At 44.9% G+C, this 24,602-nt stretch overlaps 1 protein-coding gene and 1 long non-coding RNA gene across 6 annotated transcripts in view; one reads left to right on the top strand and one right to left on the bottom strand.

Annotated features, from left to right (window-relative positions):
- The first annotated feature begins 216 nt into the window (after nucleotides 1–216).
- On the top strand, nucleotides 217–23,898 carry QRICH1 (glutamine rich 1). Of its 4 annotated transcripts, none has more exons than XM_032698875.1 (11): nucleotides 217–251; nucleotides 1,323–1,383; nucleotides 4,950–5,279; nucleotides 13,362–14,378; nucleotides 17,645–17,822; nucleotides 18,441–18,595; nucleotides 19,379–19,493; nucleotides 20,814–20,922; nucleotides 21,253–21,404; nucleotides 22,092–22,182; nucleotides 22,964–23,898. In XM_032698875.1, exons 3-11 carry the CDS (start codon nucleotides 4,971–4,973, stop codon nucleotides 23,154–23,156), a joined length of 2,319 nt encoding a protein of 772 aa, XP_032554766.1. In that variant the 5' UTR covers nucleotides 217–251; nucleotides 1,323–1,383; nucleotides 4,950–4,970; the 3' UTR covers nucleotides 23,157–23,898. The 4 variants fall into 4 exon arrangements, with proteins under 4 accessions (XP_032554766.1, XP_032554765.1, XP_032554764.1 ...); XM_032698873.1 differs by having other exon boundaries at nucleotides 227–322; XM_032698874.1 differs by lacking the exon at nucleotides 1,323–1,383 and having other exon boundaries at nucleotides 217–322.
- The window catches only part of LOC116792179, a 6,985-nt gene continuing 5,633 nt past the window's right edge, over nucleotides 23,251–24,602 (bottom strand). The window contains exon 2 of one of the 2 annotated variants that reach the window (XR_004359016.1): nucleotides 23,251–24,600. This is a non-coding gene — a long non-coding RNA (uncharacterized LOC116792179). The remainder of the gene's footprint in view (nucleotides 24,601–24,602) is intronic. The other variant, XR_004359017.1, reaches the window with a different exon arrangement.

Below are 24,602 nucleotides of genomic sequence, written 5' to 3'. Positions count from 1 at the left end.
GGGTCCCCCCGGTGCCTCGGCCGGGGCCTGTCCCTGTCCCCACATGTCCCCCCGTGTCACCCCCTTGTCCTCGGGGCCGCGCGCACCCGCGCTCAGTGGCGCCCCACCGCGGCCGCGCCCGCCCCGCCCCTCCCCGCGGCAGGGCCCCTTTAAGGCGCGGGGCGGGCCATGGCGTCGAGCTCTCGCGGGGTTTGGGGGCCGTGCTCTCGCGAGGCTGGGGCCGCGCGCTGATTGGCTGCGGGGGGTTGAATGTAAGATGGCGCCCAGGGAGCTGTGAGGGGAAAAGACTCAGGGCCGAGGCAGCGGCGGCGGCGGGGCCGGGGTGAGGCGGGGCCGGGTCGCGCCGCGGCGCAGCTGGGCCGGCGGGCTGGGGAGTCGCGCGGCGGCGGCGGGGTCGGGCGGGGCCTCCCGTCTGGTGCGGAGGGAGGCGGCGGCGGTTCCGGGGGCGGCGCGGGCCCGGCGGGAAGGGGGAGGGGGCGGCCCCGCCTGCCGCGCGCGCGCTTCCCCGGCCCGCGGGGGCGCGCGCGGCTCGGCCAGGCGCGCGCGGGGCGCGGTCCCTGCTCCTGTCTCCATGTGTTCCCCCCCCGCACCGGGCGCGCTCCCGCCGCCCCCCCCTCCTGCCCCCCGGGCAGCGCGGCACCGGAAGGCGCGGCCTGTGCGCGGCTCCGTCCCCGCCGAGCCCCCGACATGGCTCCTGCCGGCGGGGGGAGGGGGGGCGGTGTCGCGGCGCCGCCCGCGGACCCGGCCCGGCCGCCCCGCCGGGAAACAAAGGCGGCGGGAGTGGCCCGGGCAGCGCCGGGTCCCCGCGGGCGGGGAAAGGCCCGTGGGCTCCGTATCCCCCGCCCGGGCAGGGCAGCGGCAGAGCCGCGGCCAATGCTTCAGGGGCTGAATGCGGAGCTTCGCTTATCCGGGCTGGGTGGCGGAGCGGCCCGTGGCGTTCCCGTCTGTCCCGGGCCTCGGGGCAGCGCCGGCAACACCTGCGGGGGGAGCAGGAGGGGCTCTGGATACGGTCACTGCTGCTGCCTTGTTCTAAGTTCTGTCTGCCAGTAACTCCGGTGTCACGGCCGTGCTGCGCCTGTCGCCGCACGGCGCCCTGTGACAGATGTGCTCACACACTCGTTCCCAGTAACGCTCACCACGATGGTTAGGAATTGGGCATCTTGCAATTCCTTCGCAGGAGCTACTAGCTGCGTGGATGATCATATCTTTCTTTCCTGATTATTTTTTTTTTTCTTAATGAAATACATATTAAAAATAAAATGGCTTTAATAAAGAAAGAGGAACTGGGGATGGAAAGGGCTTCTTTGTTCTGTCTTCTCCAGAACGTTACAAGTCTAAGAGCTCAGGACAAGAGCAGCAGAAATACATGCAACATGGTGACTGGTGAGTCCAGATTGTCCACATGCTGCAAGTTGTGTGTGTGTTTTCAGTAACCTCAATCTAAGTTTTATCAACTAACCGTATGTGCTCATGATCTTCAAAGAGTTTCTTGAACTTATTTCCTGAAAAAAATGCAGTTATGCTGCACAGAGAGAAGTTACCTTCCTTTATTGGAGAAACTTATTACCTCAATGCTCCTTTTTTATTTAAAAATGCAGTATTAAAAACATGCTGCTGAGATCTGCTGAGGCGTTTGCAGTTTCCAGTGTGTGGCTGTGGGATAAATGGAATGCACAAATTAGTGTCTTTTAATAACTAACAGTAAAAATGACAACTCCAGCAACAAGCTGCACATGTTGCCCTACAAAAGTCTGTTGAATGCACAGTGGAGACTTACAGAGATTTTCTGTCATAAATGCAGTAAATGTCATAAATAAGGTGGGTTTAGTTTTAATAAGTAAAATTTCTGGGAGTGCAGTGTTACTTTCCTCAGTCTTCCTCCAGACCAGGTACCTCTGCTGCTGTGTAGAGTTTTGTGAAGTGCAGTTTTGAGTGGTTCAGTGCTTTTAGTTAAATAACCCCAAGCAGCCTTAAAATTGATGTGACCAACTCTGAGAGAAGCTTAGTCCAGCTGCACTGTTACCTGCTGGGCCTGTAACTCCTGTCTGATTGCCAGAGTAGGAGAGCTGTGGAGAAAACCCAGGGAAGATCCCACTGCTGTTCAAGGGCAGGAGCAGATGCCTCGTGTTGCAGTGGGGCTCTGGTCCATGCCTTGGGCTTGGAATGCTGCAGGGACTCAGGTGGGAGTCTCACTGGTTGAGGTATTAGTGGCTCTCAGTGTGGTAACTTAAAGCACATATAAAGGAAGATTTTTTTGCATGCTAGGAGAGAGGAAAAGAGAGATTCCTTGTGACAGAGGAAGATTTACTAGTAGGGGAAGACTGGCCTAGTGGGCTCTTGATTTTGATGCTAACAAGAACTAATTAAGATGGAGCAGCTGAGCAGGGTTGAGGATTTGTATCTAAGAAATTTATGCTGTTTGTTCTGCTTCCTGGTGGTTAGAAGAGGTAGGTGATGATTTGGTGGTGGACCTCTCCTTGATCTTTGGGCTTGCTGCTTGTGCTTCTGGGTTTCTTGTGGCTTCTGGTCTCTGCTATGCAGGAGAATGATGGACTTGTAAGCAGCTTGTGACAGAAGGGTTGGACTTCCAAAAGCATAAGTGAGGGATAATGGATAGCTGTCGTTGGAAGCAGCAGCCCTGCTGACGTCTCCCCTCTCTTCTTTTGATAAGATTAACAGAAGGTAGATAGCTATCCCCTGAGCTGTTATAACATAATAAGCACCAATACAGGAGCAAGGAAGAAGGTAGGACCCGGGAGAGGTGAGCCCATCCTATTCAGCAGCAGCTGGCTGTCAGAGAGCCTGTGATCTCAAACAGCACCTGTGATGTTCACGTCTGGGATCCCAGCGTGGCATCCTTGAGGCTTATTTCTCAGAAGAGTCTTCCCTCTCAAAGCTATGTCTGCTGGTGCTCCTCAGGGTGGACTTGGAAAATGATGATGCTATTCTGAAAGCCTCGCTGAAATATTGAAGTCAACTACTTGCAAGTTCCAAGTAAAAAATTGGGACAAGTTAATCACTCAAAATCTGTTTTCCAGCCTCAGAGTGTGTAACAGCATCTCACAGTTAGATGCAAAACACATTCACAAGACCTGGTGTAGGTCTTGTCTGAGTCATTGCAGATGCATTAACAATGTTGTTCTCCCTTGGTTTCACACTTGGGAAAAGATTAAGGTGTCCTATAGTGGTGTAAAGTACTCTTAATACTTAGTACTCCTGGAGGAGTGAGCAGTCTTACTGGCTCTGTCACACAGAGTTGCCTCGAAAATGTGTCAGATCAGTGTCTCTTAAAGGCAGGAGAGTTGTTTTTCTGTCCAGCTGTGGGCTCTACAGGAACTTCTGTATGCTGATATTTACAGAGCTGTTGGATTTGCTAAGGGAACACTGTTAACTGGTGCTTTTTACTAAACATTTCTGCGTATTTTAAGAATATTTTCTGTAGTAATCTCATACAGCAACAAATGTAGCTTAGTGAGTCCAGAAACTATAGCTAGAACGTAAGTTGCCTCATGTGTGTTCCCCTTACCTTTGATATTAATTCTTTTCTCCTGTGAGGCTGGTCCAATGCACTAGCCATGAACCTCCATGTAAACAAAAACTGCTATGAGTTTGGACTGCTGACACATAATACAGAAAGGGGTTAGTATTTGCTCCAGCTCTCCCAGGTTTTGATGATGATTGAAGCTGGACTTGTGCAGTCTGCTTGAGTGCCAGGGAAAGCCTAGAGCTAACTCTCATTTCCACACAGGCTTTGGCAGTCTTACATTCAACCATGTATCTCTGTCTTGGTTCTGCTTTGTTAAATCATGGTAAAAGGATACATAAAGTTATGCTTTTGTACCTGTTCTCTTTAGAACTACTGTCATAATGTACACAGCTATGTCTGTCCATTTTTCCTCCTTTATGCAGCTTGATCTAGTAGTGCTGAATCACTTCTACTAGTCCTAATCTTGTACTGTTCCACTTCTTTTCCCAACTGTCTCAGTATCTGATGGTGTTTTAGCTCAAATCTATTTATGCTTTATCAAGGCTAATTAGTGCCTTAGAAACAGCCAGTATACTCACTGCAAAAACAATTTGTGGGTTTAAACAAGATAAGTCAATAAGAGAAGAATGCTGTCAGAGTATACCCTAGAGCTGTCTGATGTTCTCAGGTGGAGTCATTCTTGGTGGTGGTGGTTTTTTCTTTGCTTTCACTTCCTCCTTGATCATCTGATTACTACTTCTGTCTCTTTTGTCTTCATACATGGCATGTTTCATGTTAACCTCTTCCTAGATTGAAAGGAGATCAAGAACTGCTGTTACCTTTGCCTTTGTCATTTCCAGAGCTCTGCTTCTCTGTGTGTGTAGTTCCCTATTTGAGGAATCTCTTGATTCCAGCGCTCTCCTTTTGCTTGCTCTGTTCAAATCGATAAGGCTGCCCTAGTCCTAACAGCGATGGGCTGAACGCTGCATCTGTTGCTCTTCCCTTGTGCTTTCCATTAGCTGCCTAGAATAGCACTGCATGGCCGGATAGAACATACTGCTCGGTTCTCCACCTCTGTGGCTGCAAAGCAGGGCCACAGATATTGATTTCTGAGCCTCTGTTGCTAATAGTGCATGGTGCAAACAAATGGAATGTGCGACTGGATTTGTGTGGTACGGGACTCGCCTGGTCTGGGTGAGGTACAGAGCTGGGAGAGTTTACAAGGCAGTGAGCTCCGTGAATAGTTCTGCAGTCCCACCTGGGTATCATTCAGACTCCCATGAGCTGCCAAGGGTTAATCTGAGAAATGTGTAGTAGCACAAGATGCCTCATAAAACTAAAGCATCTGTCTTGGGCATCTGGCTGTGCATGTTTGCCAGTTTTCATACAGTACTTGCAATGAGAAATTAGTTACTGGAGTTAGGAATATCCTTGTGTCAACGGAGTGCTGTAGTTAAGACTTTTACTTTCTCTTTCCTTAAAGGAACCCTGAGGACCTTGCAATATGAATAATTCTCTGGAGAACACCATTTCCTTTGAAGAATACATCCGTGTGAAGGCACGAACGATCCCCCAGCACAGGATGAAGGAGTTTCTAGACTCCCTGGCTTCCAAGGGGCCAGAAGCTCTGCAGGAGTTTCAGCAGACGGCCACCACCACAATGGTGTATCAGCAGGGTGGCAACTGCATTTACACGGACAGCACAGAGGTGGCTGGGTCTTTGCTTGAACTTGCTTGTCCCGTGACAACCAGTATCCAGCAGCAAACTCAGCCAGAGCAGCAGATACAGGTTCAGCAACCCCAGCAAGTCCAGGTAAGTGTCCGAAATCATCTCTAAATGTATATATGACTTGCTAACCCATGGAGTAGTGTTCAGAGCCAGCTGCTCTGAAGCCTCAGACAAGTACTTAAGAGGCAGGACCAATTAACTTTATATAGAACAGCACTATTTTCCTTTCATTTAAGGAATGTGGTAGTAAATTTCTCTCTTGACTGTGCCTCCCTCATGCCCCGCTGTAGGAGGAGTGGTGTACATAGCAATGGAGTGGTGTCACCTATTGGAGAAATGGTCGGCAGTTCTGGCGTGTACACAGCTCCCGAAGCCTTGTGCTGTGAAGCTGCTATAAATACCACCCTCCTCTGCCTGTCTGACTATCTGGTTGTTCAGGGTGGCCATGGGATTTAACTTGCCTTCAGGATTTTTTTCTTTTTATAAAATCAGTTATTTTTAAGTGATTTTACTTGAACATTCTAAAAGTTGTCCGTCTTGAGCTGGCTTTTAAGTGAGGGGGAAATGCAAGGGAGTCAACTTAGGATATGAACCAGGGCATGATACGTTTCATGAAAGGAACTCCATATATGCACATGCATCAAGGTAGATCATCCTTTTGCACAGTGGAGGGAGTTGTCTTAATTACGTTTTTTTAGCAGGTATTACATTAGGTATTTTATTAAGTATTAAATGAGAAAATCCAGCACCAGAGAGGAAAAAAACACAAATGTATAACTTAAGATAACTGCTTTTGTCCTCAGACACATTTTGTAATTTGAAGAGTTCATAGGTGGCAGAACTAAGGTTTTTTTATGATATGTCTCCAAACAGCTGAACTCTGTCTACAGCTGTAATTTGGATACACTTCTGCCTTCTGTAGCAGAATGTAAAGCTGTGAGCTCTTCTTTTGCAACAAACGAGGGTATGGAGTCACGAATGACTGGAGATAAAGTAGTGTGAACTTGGTGCAGTGCAGTAGACTTGTGCTAACAGCTCACTTGTGTGCTTTTATCCTACAGCAAAGACAAACTTACCTCCTTCACTGGTAACTCATCTCCAGTCACTCTCTATTGAGGAAATGAATGCTTAACTGGAACTTCTGTAACCTGTTGCCCTACAGTAACTTGTCTTGAAAGGCTTTTGAACAACAAAAGCCTCTAGTCTTGCAGGCATGACTTGGATCTCTGCATGAGGCTATTAAAACTGATCAAGAGTGGTTTTGGTTCTGCCAGCTACTATGTTTTCTGGAAGAAGTTTTGTTTTTCAGTGGAAGAACTAAGAGGGTTGGCTTTTGAGTGCCTCAACCTTGAAGATGTGGAAGGCCCCCAAACCAATTGTAAAAGTCAAAAGGAACCTCTTTTCTGTTTCCCCTCATTTTTTTCCTGCTGCTGCCTCCTTTCAGAACTACTCAAAATTCAGGCTTGACCCTTGCAAGTGTTCTAGTAACAGAGGTAGAGAGGGAGGTCATATATCATATGCTCCAGAGAAAAATAACCTGGCCTTCTTGGAAATAAGCATAGAGGTCCTGCCAGCACCTGTTCCTGATTTTTAAACTGAATGGCCTGCACCCTGAATATGAAAAATTTCTGATGAAAGTCAAGATTTCAGCAGTTTTTCCTAAAGGATGTTGTCTACTGTCTCCTACTTGTTTTTGATGTGCCTCTGCTTTTAGATGTCCGCTTTCCCATCTGTCAGTACAGATCATAATTAGTGTTTGTGTTACCTACCCTGCTGCTCACTTCAGGGTGTTACAACCCCTCAGAACACTTAGTGGCACATCTGGTACTAGATATGGCTGCAGCTTTTGTGCATTAGCAGGGCAGTTGGACTCAGGTGTATTTGAGCAGTTAGCTCAGAATTATCTTGAAGTTTTTCTGCAAGAATAGAGTGGAGAAGAATGTCTTTACCCCCTTACAAGAGTGTTTTTCTGTCTATCAGGATTTGTTACTGAGACATGATTTACGTTAAACCCATGATTTAGTGTTCACTTGTCTTTGGACTGTCACCGTGGCAGCAGTGGCAGAGCACAGTGTCTGAATAAAGCTGGATTTTGTTGTAACTCTGGGGAGTGACAGTTCCTGTAGAGCAGTACACCTGGTCCAGCTGGCTCCCTCTGCTAAAATACTGCTTGTGTTGTATTATGACAAATTTTGGTCATCTGCCGAAGCCTCTTAGCTTTTGATTAAACTTGTGTCATCCCAGTACTTGACTTGATAATCTGTTTAGTTCTTGCTAATCCAATTGCAGATCAGTGGAAGACCCTTTGAATGACTGTGCTTATGTCTGGCAGTGTGACCGTGCTGCTAAAGGTGGCTAATAATACGACCAGTCAGATGACCTCACGGTTGCAAGTGCTAATGACAACCTTATGATCGTAGTGATAGACAGTGCTCAGGTTTCATCCTAGGTTTTGCTCGCTGTGGACAATCAAACACAGTGTTTGACTGCTTACTGCTTTTATTTATCCTGGCAAAATAAATTTCCTGTTTGAAGAAGTTGCCACCTCAAGATTTTCTTGCCTAAAAGGTTCAACAGAGTGTTGCCAAATGTTTATTTTGAAGGCTGAGTGGATGCAACTGTTGGGTTATATACACTAGTCAGTGCTACAGTTCAAGTGTCCTGGAGCTCCTTCCACACCCAGTCCCACAGCAGTGCCATTAGTGATCTTAAGAAGAGTTTAGTATGTCAGGTTGTCATAACCTGTGCTGCATCAGGGAGTGGCTGGGAAGGGCTGTGTCTTGCTCCAGTTAGGTAAGAGTTTTATCAGCCCTGCCTTTGATGAGATTGTTGCTTGTTGGTCCTGTGCGTTGAGGCCACGAATTGATGCCAGCGGGAAGAGGTGTCAGCACTGACTTGCTTACTGAATGTGGTGTTTCTCAGAGGTCAGTGAACCTGTTGTGCCTCTTCCTCTTCCATGAGAAGGTTTAACTGAAGTAATATCAGAGGACAGAAAGCATCTTTGCTTGGGAAGCATATGGGGAAGATCCCCAGTTTCAGTTTTTTATGAGCAGGCTGATGTCTAGGTGGCAAGAGTTTCTTGGCCAGGGCTTGAGGGGAGGATTGGTACAGGTGAGCAAATCACAGAACTGTATAGGGAATGATTAAATGCCTATGTAAAATACCTTTCAGTTAAGACTTGGAGGTAGGGTTCCTATTTGTTTATGTTTGAAAAACATGCCAGTATGTTTTTAGTGTAGCATCAGGTATTAATTAGCATTTGCTTGGGCTGAGTGGGACACTTCAAAGAGTGGTTATAGTCAAGAGTGGTGTTTTCAAGGTAGCACCTACTTGTGTATGGAAGTAGGCTTCTGTTGGAGAGATTCTTGGTTCATTTGTTTTAACTGTCTTAGGCCTAAATCCCTCCCCAGTGTACAGCTTGACAGCATAATCTTGATATTGTAACTGTTCAAACACACCCAAGGCCTAATTTGGCTGATGGAATTCTCTCTGATATTGATGAATGAGCAGAGGAAAAACGTGGAGTGAAAAATCTATCTGGCAGTTGTTCTGAAAAGCTAACTTGTACCCTTCCTGTAGACCTTGTTTACTTAGACAGCAAAGGACTTCCTGTAAAGTAGTTAAATAACAAGTTCCAACATTTCCTGCTACTTCACTGATCAGTCTTTTCACTTACTCTATACTTTAAATCTGTTTTGTACTTGCACATACACTTTCTGGTGTAATATTAGAAGGATTTCTTTGTTACAGTGTTAGTTCTTAGTGCTGGACTCTCTTTAGCTTAGGACTGTTGTTGAAGGAAGTGTGTTTTAGGCCTTCTGTCCTTAAATTGGGCTAAAAAAATTGAGATTGCTCTTCTCACGCTCTCATAACTTTTTGTCCAAGTGTTTGACTTCATTTGGGAAGTTTGAGATGCACCCACATTACTTCTGGGGGGGATTTGGAGCATGCTTCTCATAGCAAGTTGGCCACCTACCCCTTCTTACCTCTTGTACGTTTGGAGCCTGTCACTTTGAGTTCCTTCCAGTCAAAACTAAGCTGGAAGATGCCATCTCGTGTCTCGACGTTTGTTTGTCGAGCTTGGCTAGTGGGCAAGACTAGACCTAAATTTGAAATAGTCTTCTGGAATGTATAGTGTGGACATTGTCAATACGTCTTCAGTCTTGCTCTGAGGTCTGTTCTTGGTGTGTACTACCACTTTCTACTCTAAATGTAGCCTCAGAAACCAAGATCTCTTTGTGAAAAGAGGCATTTAAGAGCATGTCAGGTGCTCCAGGGCAAGTTGGATATCAGAAAATCCGTGCAGGAAAGAGTTGGTATGTGCTCGTTTGGAGTTAGGTTATCCAATCAGTCCAGAGATGAAAGAATTACCAAAGCAAAGGAAATCTCAATTGTTTCAGAACTGCAGTTCTGCAATTTGATTCCTTTTTGGGCAGAGAATCTGCACAGGGCAGATATGTTATGAATCCTACTTGAAAGTTTGTCTATCAACCATGAGGAAAAAAAGTTTTGGCAACCAGGCTTCAGCTGTTCTCATGCTCGTGGAGTTACTTATTGACTCTTTGCGTGTGCTCAGTTGAGGACAGAATATGTTTTTGATCTTAATGTGACAGAAAATTTCCTTTAAGGAAATCTTAAAAATTTAGTTCTGCCTTCCTGTTACAATACAGAGCTGATTTCTAATGCTTTTGATTCTCTAGTCAGCTAGTACTTGATCCAGCTTCTAGTTACTTTATGGTGAAAAGGCATTTCTGTGTGATGGTAGTCTGCTGGGAAGTGATTCTTTTCATGCTGCTGGATCCAGACTTCTGGCAATAAGTAGTTTTTCAGTACTGGTAACTTGGCATGTTCCTGTCTTGCACCAGTATAACCCAGGAATTCTGAGCATAACGTTTTTGCTTTAATCTTCAGCATAAAGTGAAGATTTAAGGTCCTCCCTGTTGGTCTTGGCCTGTAAATTTAAAACATTCCTCTTTGTACAGAGTCTTTTAAAAAATCATCTGCTGCTGAAGTTTAGTGTAATTCTTTGTCTAACTTGCTATCTGAGGGGAAAAAAAGGACAATGAGGTCAATGTAAGAAGCTCTGATCTCAGACTGGGTGAAGCCTGTAAATTTGAAATTAATGCTTTTAGCACTCCTGGGTACAACCTACTTGAACATAAGGAGGGATTTACTGCAAGATACAGTTGTTAAAAATGGATGTAATTCACAGGGGATGTGTAATGCATGGTAGGTAGAACACCAATATTCTTTTAAATAGGAGCAGTCTCATCAGAAGCATTATGTCTGCAGTTTGCAGCATGGAGAACTTCAAGTGATTCTAGAGTCTGACTTCTTCATCTGGTTTGGGTCTGGACTCATTCTTTGGGTGTTAACAATAACAGGGTTGGCTCTAAAGCAGTAGCAAGACATCCCAGTTGTAGGAGATAGGATTTAGTCCTGAGGAGTATCATAGGGCCCCAGGGCATGACTGCTCAGCTACTGAAAGTGAGGGAAGTTGCCTGTGACTTTTAGAGACTGTAGGCTCAGGCTCTGAAATGGTTAGTTGTTCAAATCTGTGCCAGGGGAGGTTTAGGGTGGACATTAGGAAGCATTTCTTTACCAAGAGAATGGTCAAACACTGGAAGAGGCTTCTGGGAGGTGGTCATTGCCCTAGACCCGTCCTTATTTAAGAGGCATTTGGACAGGGCCCTTAGCAACAGAGCTGTACCTTATGGTCAGCCCTGGAGCAACCAGGCAGTTGGACAAGGTGATCCGTGTAAGTCCCTTCAAACTGAAACGATCTCTTCTACAAAAGCAGAAGGGAGCAAATGCTCTCTTGTCACATTTGTTCTTAGACCAGGCCTCTTACTGATGATGCCTCTTGCTTTAACCTATTCCATTACCTTTCTAATTGTACTTGTGATAAAATTGTTTCAGTGCAGGAGCAGACTTTGAATTCTTACTGCTAGCAGAAAAAAAATTATTTCCTTTATATATGTTACGGCACTAACAGGAACTGTAATATAAAATTGGGTATGGAAAGAAGGTGGGGGTACTTTTAAGGTGCTCTCAGTCAACCTGTGCAAATTCTGAAAGCATTGCAGAAGCACAGGGCAAATGATGTGTTTGCCTGTTTCTGTGATTTTGAATCCTAGCAGATAAAGCAAGTGTTTCTGGTTTGAAACTGAAAATAAATCAGTGCAGTAATGCATTTAGTTTGTGCAGTCTTTGACCTTTGCCTCACAGGTAATCTTTTGAACAAGGACTTAAATTAATCCTAAGGACTGTATTAGTGATTTTTTTTTAAATGGAATATTTTAGAGAATACTTGCCTTAGGGATATGACTGCATATGGCTTTCTTAAACTGAACTCTTACCTGGGATCCATGCTTGGGCCTGTTTGCCCAAGGCAGTACTCATGCTGCAAGGCAGTATGATACCAAATAGAATGGAGGAAACATCCCATAGGTGACTTTTCTTTTTCAATTGACTGCCTGATCAGATCACTCGTTGATGCAGCTTTTTAAACTGTCATGCTGACATAAGGTTACATGTTTCTTGTTACCTTGCAGGAAATTATTATAGATAGTCCACGTCATCAGGATTACAGTATACTGCACATAGTTCCCAGAAGGAACTGTACCCTGTTCTTCCTGGAAATAAATTAATTCTTAACAGGAGGTGACTTATAAAACTGGCTCGCAAGTGGTGCATTTTTCAACCCCACTTTTTTCCTTAGCAGCTCTTTAATTGGCTGTAAATGAATCCTTAACATTTTTCAAGACTTCTTAGAGGTGATGTTGGGAAGTGAGATTCTGTGCAGTGCAGATGTGCATGGTAGTTCTTTTTAGTATTGTCAGGTTGACTAGTATGGCATCTCTGTGCAAATGCTGTGTTAGCCTTACCAGCTTCAAGGAGTGAGGTAGAAAAAGGTGAGAGAGCGTGAGTAGGAAGATACAGTTTTGCAACTAAATAAGTCTGTGTTGGCTCCAGAGAGAGGTGTTGAGTAATTAATTCCCTACCTTAAGATAAGATGTTAATGAAGCCTGGAGAAGCAGATGATCATGGGAACCTGGGATATCACTTCTAGGACAAGGCAGATGTGACAAAGTGTCTGTGTAAATGTGAGAGTCATAGTGGAGAAGTGTCTGGAAAGGAGAGCAGAGCTCAGACCTCAGCACCCTGGGAGTGAAGATACAAACGGAGTTGGTTTTGGGGCCTGGGATGTGAAGCAGTACCTCTGACTCCTGGCTTTGAGTCTACCCCTGGGCTGCTGCTAGATATTGTGACAGACCTTGGACAAATGACCATCGATGTGAGAGGGTGTGATTTTTTTCCCTAAAATGAAAGGAACTGGTTTGGAATCAAGTCAACATGTTTTGTGTGTGTTATTCAGCATTGTGTGAGTGCACGAGCTAGAAAATACAACTGAGTAGTTTGGACAATAAATGGTATTAAATGGAATAAGTAAATAATGAAAAAAAAAGATTGATTTTAATTATAATTGCCAAAAAAATACTTCTGAAGTTTAAAAAACAAATGCCGTGGTGTTGGCCCTTAGCACATGACAGAGATTGAGGTTGAACTTGCAGCCTTGTGTGGACACCTACTTGTGTAGTGTTACTATTAGTGGTTGGTTTAGAAGTAATATTCCTGTGCTTTATGTAGAAAGAGCCAAGTGCTGTTTTTGACTTACCCGTATTTCTTACTGCCTGCAAGTGATCCTGCATCCATCTGGGGACCAGGGTGGGAAGTAGTAAAACAATCTTTAGAGCGTGGTAAGAATGAGGTGAGCTCCTGTGGTTGTAATGTGTGTGACCTTAAAGTCTTGCTATTGCAAGGCCTGTGCTGAAATAACATTTCAGCAATGCAGATAGGTCTGAAGACTCTTTCGGCTTCCAAGGATGCAGTCTATTGGCTTGAACCCACAGAGCTTTGAGGGTGGAGATGTAGCTCGTGTGCTGTTCTGTCTGTGCTGAGAAGTGTGGTCTTGTGCAATGCTGAGCAAACACATCTACTATATTGCTGTTATCAACCAGGCATTTCTGGAATAACTTGGTTTCATTTTCCTGAGATCTTTACTCATAGATTAATGTATGGAATCATAAATCTTCAGTGATGGACTGTCTCTGTTGAATCTCTGACGTTTGCTGATCTCTAACTGCTGGGTTGGTGTCATTGCAGGTTCAGGTCCAGGTCCAGCAGTCACCGCAGCAGGTCTCCGCCCAGCAGCTCTCTCCGCAGCTCTCTGTCCATCAGGCTTCGGAGCAGCCAATACAGGTCCAAGTGCAGATCCAAGGCCAGGCTCAGCAGCAGGCATCCCAGACAATACAGAGTCAGTCTCTTCAGAGCCCCAGCCCATCGCAGCTGCAGGCGGCTCAGATCCAAGTGCAGCATGTGCAGACTGCCCAACAGATCCAGGCTGCAGAGCTACAGGAGGAACACATACAACACCAGCAGATCCAGGCCCAGCTTGTGGCAGGACAGGCCATTACTGGTGGCCAGCAGATACAGATCCAAACAGTCGGGGCACTGTCACCTCCACCTTCTCAACAAGGCTCCCCACGAGAGGGAGAGAGGCGGATCAGCTCTGCCAGTGTCCTTCAGCCAGTGAAGAAACGTAAAGTGGATATGCCTATTACTGTGTCATATGCTATTTCAGGGCAGCCGGTTGCCACAGTGCTGGCCATTCCTCAGGGCCAGCAGCAAAGTTACGTCTCTTTAAGGCCAGACTTGTTAACAGTGGACAGTGCCCACCTGTACAGTGCCACTGGGACCATTACTAGCCCCACTGGAGAGACTTGGACCATCCCTGTTTACTCCGCTCAGCCACGTGGTGACCTTCAGCAGCAAAACATAACCCACATTGCCATCCCTCAGGAGGCCTACAATGCCGTCCACGTCAGTGGCTCACCAACGACACTGGCTACCGTGAAGCTGGAAGACGACAAGGATAAGATGGTGGGAAGTACTTCGGTAGTGAAGAACTCTCACGAGGAAGTGGTGCAGACTCTTGCTAATTCAATCTTTCCAGCACAGTTTATGAATGGCAACATCCACATTCCAGTGGCAGTGCAGGCTGTGGCAGGGACATACCAGAACACGGCACAGACAGTGCACATATGGGACCCGCAGCAGCAACAGCAGCAGCCCACACCCCAAGAGCAAGGGCAGCAGCAGCAACTACAAGTCACTTGCTCAGTAAGTTAAAACTGCTTCTTGGTCTCAGGTGATTAACAACTTGCAAATGTTGTGGGGAGGGAGCATGTCAACAGACAGCTAGTGTCTGGGAAGCAGAGATGTGATTGTCCCAGTAGCCTGGGCACGGCATAGGGTACTTGATAGGTGTAAAACTGCAGCAGTGTGTTAGTGTTGGTCAATAGTTATAGGATTCAAAACTTCCCAAGAGAAAGTACAGTTTTGATCTTCGTAGTGTAAATAAATAGATACATGCTCATTGCCAGCTTCTTCATAGCAGGTCTGCAGTATTCTCCTGAGCTGTTTCAGAGGTTGCAGTGGACAGGCAGGGATGATTGCAGCCAAATAAGGTGTGCAAATATATACTAGTCATCTAGTTATCAGTTACTTTGTTATGTGACACCAGTGCCTGGGTAAAGTGTCAAAATCTGACTAGTTGTGAGCAAACTTCCGGGATCAAGTGTAGCTGTCTGTAACACCATGTCCTGCTTCTAGTAAGTGCCTGGTGTTCAAGAGCACAGTAACAAGCAGTGGCAAGCAAGCACCTCTTCATAATCTGTGGCAAACGTGGCAACCAAATTTGTTAGTGTTTTTTAAAGACTTTGTTGCCAACTTTAAACCACAGATTATTTCGAATTGACTTTTAAAGCTTGAATAACTGGGGCTATTAGTGATCTCTTTTACGTGTGCAAATGGATGTAACTTATTTTTTTTATTACCAGAAAGTGAAAAGTGATTGATCTGTCAAAGCCTTTTTTTGCTCAATGGGATGAGGGCAAAAATACCCAAGCCTGCTAGCATACCTGTTGGTACAAATTCTTTCCAGTTTATAAATAACATTGTTGGCTTTATAAAGGTGTCTGTGCCCTCTGCTTTATCAGTAAGCGCTGAGACAAGGAGGATTGCTTTCTGTAGTCATGTCTGATCATTTCTAAGTTGATCATGGGCTACAGCCCACCGAGGTCTTCACCAAAAAGGGTTCCCTACAGCTCTAGATAACTTTCAGATCCTGGATACCCTGTTTTATAAAGCTGTACTTTAAGCTACATCTTATGGATCTTGTAATGCATGGGGGGTTTTGTGGTTGGGTTATTTTGTTTGTTTGTTTTGTCACATTCAAAGACCCTTCTGTAATTCATCTCTTCCTCTTATGGGTAATTCAGAAATCACTTCATCACTTACAGTTGTTTAAACAAACTAAATTGATAGAACATTTTGCCTTTCTCCTAAATAGGATTTTTAGACTTACTGTAGGGTCTTTTAAGAGCATGACCCACATTCTTAGGAGTCTTTCTGAGGTATTAGCTCCATAATTTCTTCAATGGTTACTTGTAAAGTTTCTGCTGATGCTGTGTATTCCTGTGTACAGTGGTCTGCAATTCTTGGGTATCAGACAGTTTTCTGATCCCAGTTCTGTAGTGTGTGAGGTGTGGCATAAGCCTCTAAATACAGAGGCAATTCCATGAGGGATGCACTCTTCCTGTAAGAGGCCAATAAAGCTACTACAAGTCAACATCAAACTTTTGGGAGCTGTCCCTCTCAAAGCTGTGAAACTGAGAAGGAAATTGCCTGCCTGCCCTGCACTATCCTCTGGCATTGTGCTTCCCTGGGACCTGGGCAAGTTGCAGCTATTTTGCTCTATTTGTTGAAAATATAAGTCCGTTTAGAAGCGACTGCCAGATTAACTCCAGACTGTGTCCAACCTTCATACTGGACAAGGTGTCTGTGAGGTCAGGGAGAAGATTGTCCCTTGGGTTGGGCTGAAGGAGGGGCTTGGCTCTGGGAAGCTTTCAGCTCTCAGGAGAGTAATGGAGCACCATTCTGGAGGAGAGCAGAGGCTCAGTCCTGGATCCTACAACAACAAGGTGTCAGTTCACCCTTGGACTCTGTCCTCGTTAAGGCAGAGGCTTTTCTTCACAACTTAAACTTTGTCGCCATCTGCCTTAGTTAAAGCTTGGTCCCTTCAGTCTCTGCAGCTGTACTACACACTGCTGCTGCAGGGGCTGATAAGCAAAAAGCTAGTAAGAGCTGATGCAGGAAATGAAAAGCCAACCAGAGGCAGCTGGAAAGCTCCAGTCTTGAGATTCTTGCAGACTTTGCCTCTTAAGCTGGTTGGTTGGTTGGTTTGTTTATGTTAAGTAAGGTAAAGGTATTTAAAGTCTCTGTGCCATTTTTCTTGTGGTCTCTAGTGCTGTCAGAACAACTGTCACTAATGTTGACAATTGGCAGTATCAAAGGAAATGTTTCTTTTTGGGGTAGCTTTTAAGAAGGAGAAAGTAAAACCTGATGTAAGAATTGCTATCTCTGTAATATTCAGGATGCCAGTGAGAGCTTGACTAAGGTCTGTAAAGCCCTTAATTGAGGTAGCCACAACACTTTCTGTGGCATGGAATTGAGAAGCTGTAGTGAAGAATGCAGAGTGGATGCAGCTGGAGAGCTCATTGCTGCTTTTGGGTCGGTGCCATTGGTTGCCTGACAAGTAAGTTTCAGTTTGGGGTAGTGATTCTTGGTGATCTGAGGTCCTGCTGCAAAGTAAACTTCCAAAGGGTCTGGAGATGTCTTAGGGTCTGTAATCAGTCATAGTGGGTTGTATTCACACATATTGTGTATTCACACAGTAGTGGGTTGTACCAGTATTTGGTGTTTTGAGAACATTGCATTACAACTGAATTGATGTTTTGATGCTGGTGTTCTAGTCTAATTGCTTTAGATCTCCTACAAATGAATTAATCTTATCTGTTGTCGGTGATAAGAACAGAGGGTATTTATTCTGTGTGCCTGTTATGTATTGCATAGTGAAGAGAGCCTGAGTGGGAAGGGGTGCCAGCCGTGTACAGCATGTGATTGTACCCAGAACCTTCCTCAGGGCAGTCCAGGTGTGGAGCAGCAGTGGTTAGGAAAGCTGATGGCACATTCCTCTTCATCCCTGCCAGGGGCTGGCAGTCTCTGCAGCTGCTGTGTCTGCGAGGGGCCGTGGGCCACTCTTGTGGTGAGATGGACTTCAGTGGTGGTTCAGTGTGACGAGTTAGCTGAAGAAAGATGTACCCATTCAAACTAAAAGTGTTCTTGGAGAGTCGGATACTCTTTTGAGCAGCAATTCAGGTTGGACAACAAAAGTTGCGTTCCTTGAATTAACTCCTTTTGTTAGAGAGGAGTGTTGCAGAAGGCTGGTGTCCTGGGGCTAGAGATAATTGTGGCATTGCTTGTTTTTTGTCCAGCTGTTGCACATTGAAGTGGGTGTATATAAACTGAAGTGCTTTTTTTCATAGGCTCAAACTGTTCAGGTTGCTGAAGTTGAACCACAGCCACAGCCGCAGACTTCACCTGAACTTCTACTTCCAAACTCTCTGAAGCCGGAAGAAGGTCTTGAAGTGTGGAAAAGCTGGGCACAGACCAAGAATGCAGAGCTGGAAAAAGAAGCTCAAAATCGACTAGCACCTATTGGAAGTAAGTGTCATGCCAACATGGCCTTTGTTTCCTTTCAAGTAGGATTAGGAATGACTAAAATGTTAGGTGTTTACTGCTCTGGAAAACACTTTTGTTTAGTCAGTGATTGTTTTTAAATCTAAACTTTGATTTACTTGGCAGTACTAATTATAGTGTGCTCCCACTACCACAGGACATGTCTCGGGAGATATTAGCTCAGTGCTGAGCCCCCTTGAGCACCTGGTAGCAGTAGAAAAAGGCACTGCAGGAGAGTGGTGCATGGATGAACAAACAGGCTGTGAATGCCAGCCAAGCTGGTAGAGCAGTCATAGAATTGCTGTTTTCATGTTGCTGCAGGGCAGCATTTCATTGTGAACACGGTAATAGAAGGCAATAGTCATGTCTTTGGCAGGGCAGAGGATCTTCCTCTTAAACTCTTGCCTGTTTTATCTTTTAGGAGATCTGACAGCCTAAGATCTTGATTTATTTTAGTTTACTTTACTATACTGGGGGAATGAGGTAGCACTGGACCTGCCAGATAGAACGAGAAAGCTGGAGATGCAGGAAATCATTCCTGAAATATTGGGAAATAATATAGCTTTATGGCTTAAATAATATGGCTTTGTTTTGTTTTTCCAGGGCGTCAGCTGCTGAGGTTCCAGGAAGATCTCATCTCTTCAGCTGTGGCTGAGCTGAATTACGGTCTGTGCTTAATGACACGAGAAGCTCGAAATGGTGATGGTGAACCCTACGATCCAGATGTGCTCTACTATATTTTCCTGTGTATTCAGAAGGTAGGAAAGGACACCTCTATGTGCTGCAGGGCTATTCGTGTTGTCAGCATGTATAGGGAGAACTCTTGGTTATGACAATGGAGACTGTGGCTTCTATTAAGCTTCCCAACAATTTTATATGAAAAAAGTATCTCTGCTTAGAAAAAAAAAACAAACAAACCCAAACCTCAGATGACTTGTCATTAGTGCACGGTAGTGCTTTCACCTATGAGTGAAATTGTTCATAATTGAGTTCAGTATCATGGTGATAATAATAAATCCTTTTAATTTTTTTAGCGGGAGGAGGAGGGTTGGATGATGTTTGAAGGAGTCATCAATGTCAAAACTTAATCTAGTTGAAGCTTTAACAGGCAAGAACTTATTGTGGTGTGGGAAATCTGAGCTGGTAATGCTAGAGCACTTTCTGGAAGAGCTGCAGGAACAGAGGTAAACTCTGACAGGGGAATTGAACATCTCTGTCAATAACATGAAAAAGTAGTGTCCAAAGAACAGTCATGTGAAATAACTTGGAGTGAACACACCTGAAGTAAAAGGTGAAATCCAAACAGCTTCACTTCGTAAGATGTTTTTTCCTTTTTCTGTTTTGGCATTCTCATGGTAGTAATTGAGATTACCTATCCTGTACTGGCCTTGGTGCAACTGTCCTCACTCTTCAAGTAAAATGTATTAGTCTTCAGTGCTCTGCTGTAAAATGCTTGACTAACTGAGTACATGGGCCTGAGGTCTGGTCTGAGGAACACACTAGCTCCCACTGTACTGGACTGTGTTGTGAATCTCTTACAGTATCTCTTTGAAAACGGCCGAGTTGATGACATCTTCTCAGATCTCTACTATATTCGTTTCACTGAATGGCTGCATGAAGTTCTCAAGGACATACAGCCCCGTGTTTCACCTCTTGGTAAGGACTTTTGCTTAAGAACTTCAAAACTTTCCAGAGTTTGGAATGTTTAAACTGAACCTACCTCTCGAGTGTAGTCTGAATTGAAAACCCTTTTGAAGTATTTGCTGTCCCTAAGGCAGCTCGTGCTAGTCATGGAGAAAAATGTTGCATCTGCAGTGAATGCCGGTGAACTTGTCAGGCTCTAGCCCTGACTGTTGTTGAGTATTATTTGTCTATCACTTGTTACCCATCAGAAGGCAGATTGTTGGGATTTTGTAGTGTCGTGAGATTGGCTTACTTGGAAGCCAGCTGATCCTTGATTTGAATCAGGCTTCCTCATCTGAAGTACTAGTACATCTTGCCTCTAATATGTATTGTTACTTTGGGAGATAATACAGCACTGTCATGGTGCCATGGAGCCAGATGGATACTGTCTGCAGGACCAACTGAGTGTCAAAGGGAAAAACAATGAGTGTTTAGAGCCTCCAATCAATTGCAGCTCAACCTTGTGTTCAGGAGATGATGGCAATGGGGGTGGCGGAGCAGTTCCAGAAGAGACAGATTTTGACAGAGTTGCATATGAGAACTAGATCAAGAATTGCATTTTCAGAGCATGGAAATGTGGTTTCTCATTGCTTCATTCCCTTTGATCGGATTGGACATCAGTGAAGAAGCTGTTGCTTGTGTTCAGAAAAGTAGCTGATGTTTACAGACTAGATGACTAAGTAGCACCATGAGTTTTGGAATCCTTTTGTTTTCACTCTGGCTGTTTGATCTGTGCTTTGTCATTCCACAAGCCCTGGAGTTCATAGTGCTGTCTGTTTTTCTGTATATCTGTGTATTTGGAGTATAGTATTTCTCTTCTACACAAAGGAAAAAAAAAATCTGAGAATCAAAGGATTACTCATGTGTCCAAATACATCACTTGGCACTGTGTGCTGACTAAAGCTGTGCACAGGGCCAAGAGCTGATTTGTTGCACTGGCCTGCCTGCTCTCACATATTATTGGATTAAGAGCATCTGCATTGGAGTCGAGCCATTAATTAAAAGCTGTTAAAGTGAGTATTTGTTTCTCTATGGGCTGGGATGTAAAGGCGTATTGCAGAAGCACACTCTCTTCAACTAGGGGTTGATGTATGTATGCAAGTGTTATATCCTAACTGTACCTGCTATTTAAAAAGTTGTTTGCACAGCAGTGAATCTTGACATCAGTGAGAATCTCCTCCTCTTCCTTCCCTTAAGATTTATATGCTCTTCAATACTTACAGACTATAAAATGCAGCCTGTGTTCACACTGTGTCTATATCTTGGCATGATGCTGACTTCTGTTTATTGCAGGTTACATCCTCTCCAGTCATGTAACAGAGGAAATGCTGTGGGAGTGTAAGCAGCTTGGAGCTCACTCCCCTTCCACCTTGCTCACTACACTGATGTTTTTCAATACAAAGTAAGTACTTAAGTCTTCGGGAATTTTGGGGAATAAAAGAACTTCAGGTGCCTTGACAGAGTTGGTGGGGAACTGCTGCACTTGGTCAGGGTGAAATCATGGGTTTTGAATAGTTGCACACAGAGCCCTCTTGCAGCCCCATCAGGCGAAGAAGATGCAGTACAACAAGGAAATGAGCTAGCAGAGGGCAAACTGAATTTGTGGCTGTTGCATGCTTTGCTGCTGGAAAAGCCTTTAACTCAGTGGTTGGTTTGAGCTTCAGCCTGCTCACAATGACAAAAGATAACTACCTTGCCTCTAAATGTCCTGTACTCTGTTCTTGCTGCTCAGATATTTCCTGTTGAAAACAGTAGACCAGCACATGAAGCTGGCCTTCTCCAAGGTGCTGAGGCAGACCAAGAAGAACCCTTCTAATCCCAAGGATAAAAGCACGAGTATCCGCTATATGAAGGCTCCAGGCATGCACCAGACAGGACAGAAAGGTAGTGTCTAGGAGTTTTCTTTGGGAATATTTTACTTACTTGGGCTTGAAGAAGTGGATGAACCTGGAGATGTTTGCAGGTAGGGAATCCAAGGCTCTGACAGTTACCTTCAGCCCGGCAGTCTGAGTTTTCCATGTATTCTGGTCCAAGAGAGCACAGTACCTTCTAATCATAAGCCTGGGGGCATACCTAACCTCAGGCATATGGGACTCGTCAAGAACTAAGGATAACTTTTTTGTTACTTCTGTTTTTTTATGGGCAAAGAGGCTATTGGGTGTAAGTGCTTATGAAGATACGGAGAAAATTCTTTGGGAGGGCTTCTCTTACCTTGATTCATGTGAACCCATACAGAACCCCTATGTAAGTACAATCTGTCCTCTTAAAAGCACACGATGTAGCTGAGGTATTACAGTCTCAGAGAGAGTTCCCTCATTTTGGGCACTGGTAGAGGAGAAATGGAAAGAAGTATATGGATGGGTTGTGAACTTCAGTAGCCTTGGGATAAAGCAAGCTCTCCATACAATGCTTTGAGCATTTAGAGCCAGGTGTCTCTGCCCTGGAACAGCCATATGTCTCTTGCCAGCTCTTGCATGGTGACAAGGTGCTGCAGAGTGCTGAGGCTGTATGGTACTGCTCAGTGTGCTGTGCTTACACAGTCTGACACAATTCTGGGGGGCTGGTTTGTAGTTACAGATGACATGTATGCAGAGCAGACAGAGAATCCAGAGAACCCTCTGAGGTGTCCGATAAAGCTGTATGACTTCTACCTCTTCAAATGGTGAGAGCTCTTGTCTGTGTGTGTGGTGCTTGTCTGCTCTGACTGGGGAACTGCACCCTGTGGCTGGCCTAGTTCTCAGGACTGTGTGTTATTGCTGGCACAGTTTCTGTGTTTGCATAAATTTACTAAAATGGGGAGGGTGTTGATGTGAGAGGGTGGGGTTTAGTCTGATGGCATGTAAGTTGAACTTCTGGGGTATTTAAAAGAGACAAATCCTGATTTGTGAACTGGCTGCCCCTAATCTTATACTTGGAGGTTTGCTGTGTTGGCATGAGCTTGCTCTTCTACCTGTGAGTTGCAGGTCATCTTGGAGCATCCACTACTGGAGATGAGATTAGGGTCTTATTCAAATCATCTCCTGAACAAAAATGAGGACTTGCTACAGAGATTGGAGGGAGCCTCAAAGGACTCGTCTCTAAACTGTGATGATTCTGATATTTAATGTAAAGGTTCCTCTGCACAAATAGATCTGCAGGTAGCCTGAATGTGAAAATACTCCATTCTTGCTTCACTCTGAAAGACCCCTAAAGCCATGTGTGTGTTATATTTACCAGTGTGAAAAAAAAAATTACTTTCTTGTAGTCATCACCACGGCTTTTTAAGCTTGGCGTGGCCTAAAACTTTGGGACCAATGTTGTCCCTAGGTGTAACTCTGTACCTTTATATCTCATCAGCCAGATGTTCACTGTCAGGATTTGTGAAGCCTGGGGTGAAGACAGTGGTGGTCTCTCCGTTCTAGGGCATTCTGTTAGTCTGGTTATTTCTGATCTTCCTCACACAGCCCCCAGAGTGTGAAAGGCCGGAATGACACGTTTTACTTGACACCGGAGCCAGTGGTGGCCCCCAACAGCCCTATCTGGTATTCCATCCAGCCGATCAGCAGAGAGCAGATGGAGCAGATGCTCACCCGGATCCTGGTGATACGAGAGATTCAGGAAGCTCTTGCCGTGGCTAATGCCAGCACCATGCACTAAGGCATCCTTTGTGGCTCAGAAGGGGTGGGGCAGGGTGATGGGGGAGGGACAAGCAAAGAGAAATTGTACAGACTTTTACACTAAAGGAGATGCCTAAGTTTTTGGTTTTTTTATTGGTGTAGTTATGAAGCCCTTTTAGGCTTCTTCTCTTTAAAAGAATCTAAAGGAAAACCTACCCATTGTGTATCCTACCCAACACACCAAACTGTTGGAACCATTGGAGGCTGCATATCCCCTGCAAGCTGGGAGCTGTGGAAAGCTGCTGGTTGACTCTGGGTTTTTTTTTTATGATGTAGAAAATATGAACTACAGGATTGGCCTGGTTGGCCAGGGCCTCTGTCTCCTTGGAGCACGTGCAGCCTAGAGGGCACAGAATGATGGATGGACCTGCTCAGCCAGTGGAGGAGAGGCAGGCATCTTCTTTTCTTGTGCTTGGACGTTAATTTGCTGATATCTTGGAAGAAAGAGGAGAGAGTGAACTGCAATTATGATTTATACAAAAAAAAAACAAACCAACAATTTCTATTCAGACCTTTAAGTGACATTTTTAGATGTTAAAAGTACAAACTTTACCACACTCTTCTTTTTTGGCCTAACATTGAGGCCTTAAACCTTGAGGCTTCTGTGCCTGATGGAATTCTTGTAACATACACTTGTGTATCATATAAAGATACCACCCTGTTTCTCTTATGTATTCTTACTCTAGTTGTTTATTAAGAATGACGAGCACGTCTTTTCAACATGCCATTGAACAATGTGTCTTTATTTGGGGAAGAGTGAGCTGTGAGGGTGGGGGGTCATTATACAAAGATCAGTATGCAAACTGGTTGTTTTCATCCCTGTTTGTGCTTTCCAGCTCAGCTCTGCTGGACTTCTTTCACCTCTACAAATTTTGAAGGTAGAAGGGCATAAACTTCTGTTGAAGGACCTGAATGTCTGCTTGCTGATGGAAGCTCAGTGCCAGGCTAGGAACATGGGATCTGTGAGACCAGATCAGACTGTCCTCATGTTCTGTGGCTTTACCCCTAGAAAAATCCCCCTCTCCTTTTCAAATACATCACACCATGTATGGAGGATGGAGGGGCTTTGGAGGGAAAAGGCCTTCCAGGAGCAGCATATGGCTTACTCCTGCTATTAACAGCCTTTTCACAGTTTTTAACATAGCTGTGTGGGTCCTGGCATTGTTCATGATCATAAACCCCAGCCCTGTAGCCTTGCCTTGCTGCATCTTAAATGGTTGCGATATTTTATATCATTAACAAATAGTCTGCTCTTTTGAACCCAGCGGGTAGCCAACTGTGCTTGAAATGGGAGATCACTTGCCAGGCTTGTTATTTGTGCCACCAGCTTCTTGGATGCAGAGAAATGACTCTGCTTCTTGAACTTGTCTCCCCTGCTTCTCCACCTCATGTCCCTTCCCTGTTCCAAAATACATAGGTAAATACT

The sequence above is a fragment of the Chiroxiphia lanceolata genome, chromosome 11 (genome assembly GCF_009829145.1).
Source record: "Chiroxiphia lanceolata isolate bChiLan1 chromosome 11, bChiLan1.pri, whole genome shotgun sequence".
NCBI classification, from domain to species: domain Eukaryota; kingdom Metazoa; phylum Chordata; class Aves; order Passeriformes; family Pipridae; genus Chiroxiphia; species Chiroxiphia lanceolata.
The sequence above is the reverse complement of the archived record's forward strand: the minus strand, read 5'-3'. Positions and strand labels throughout refer to the sequence as shown.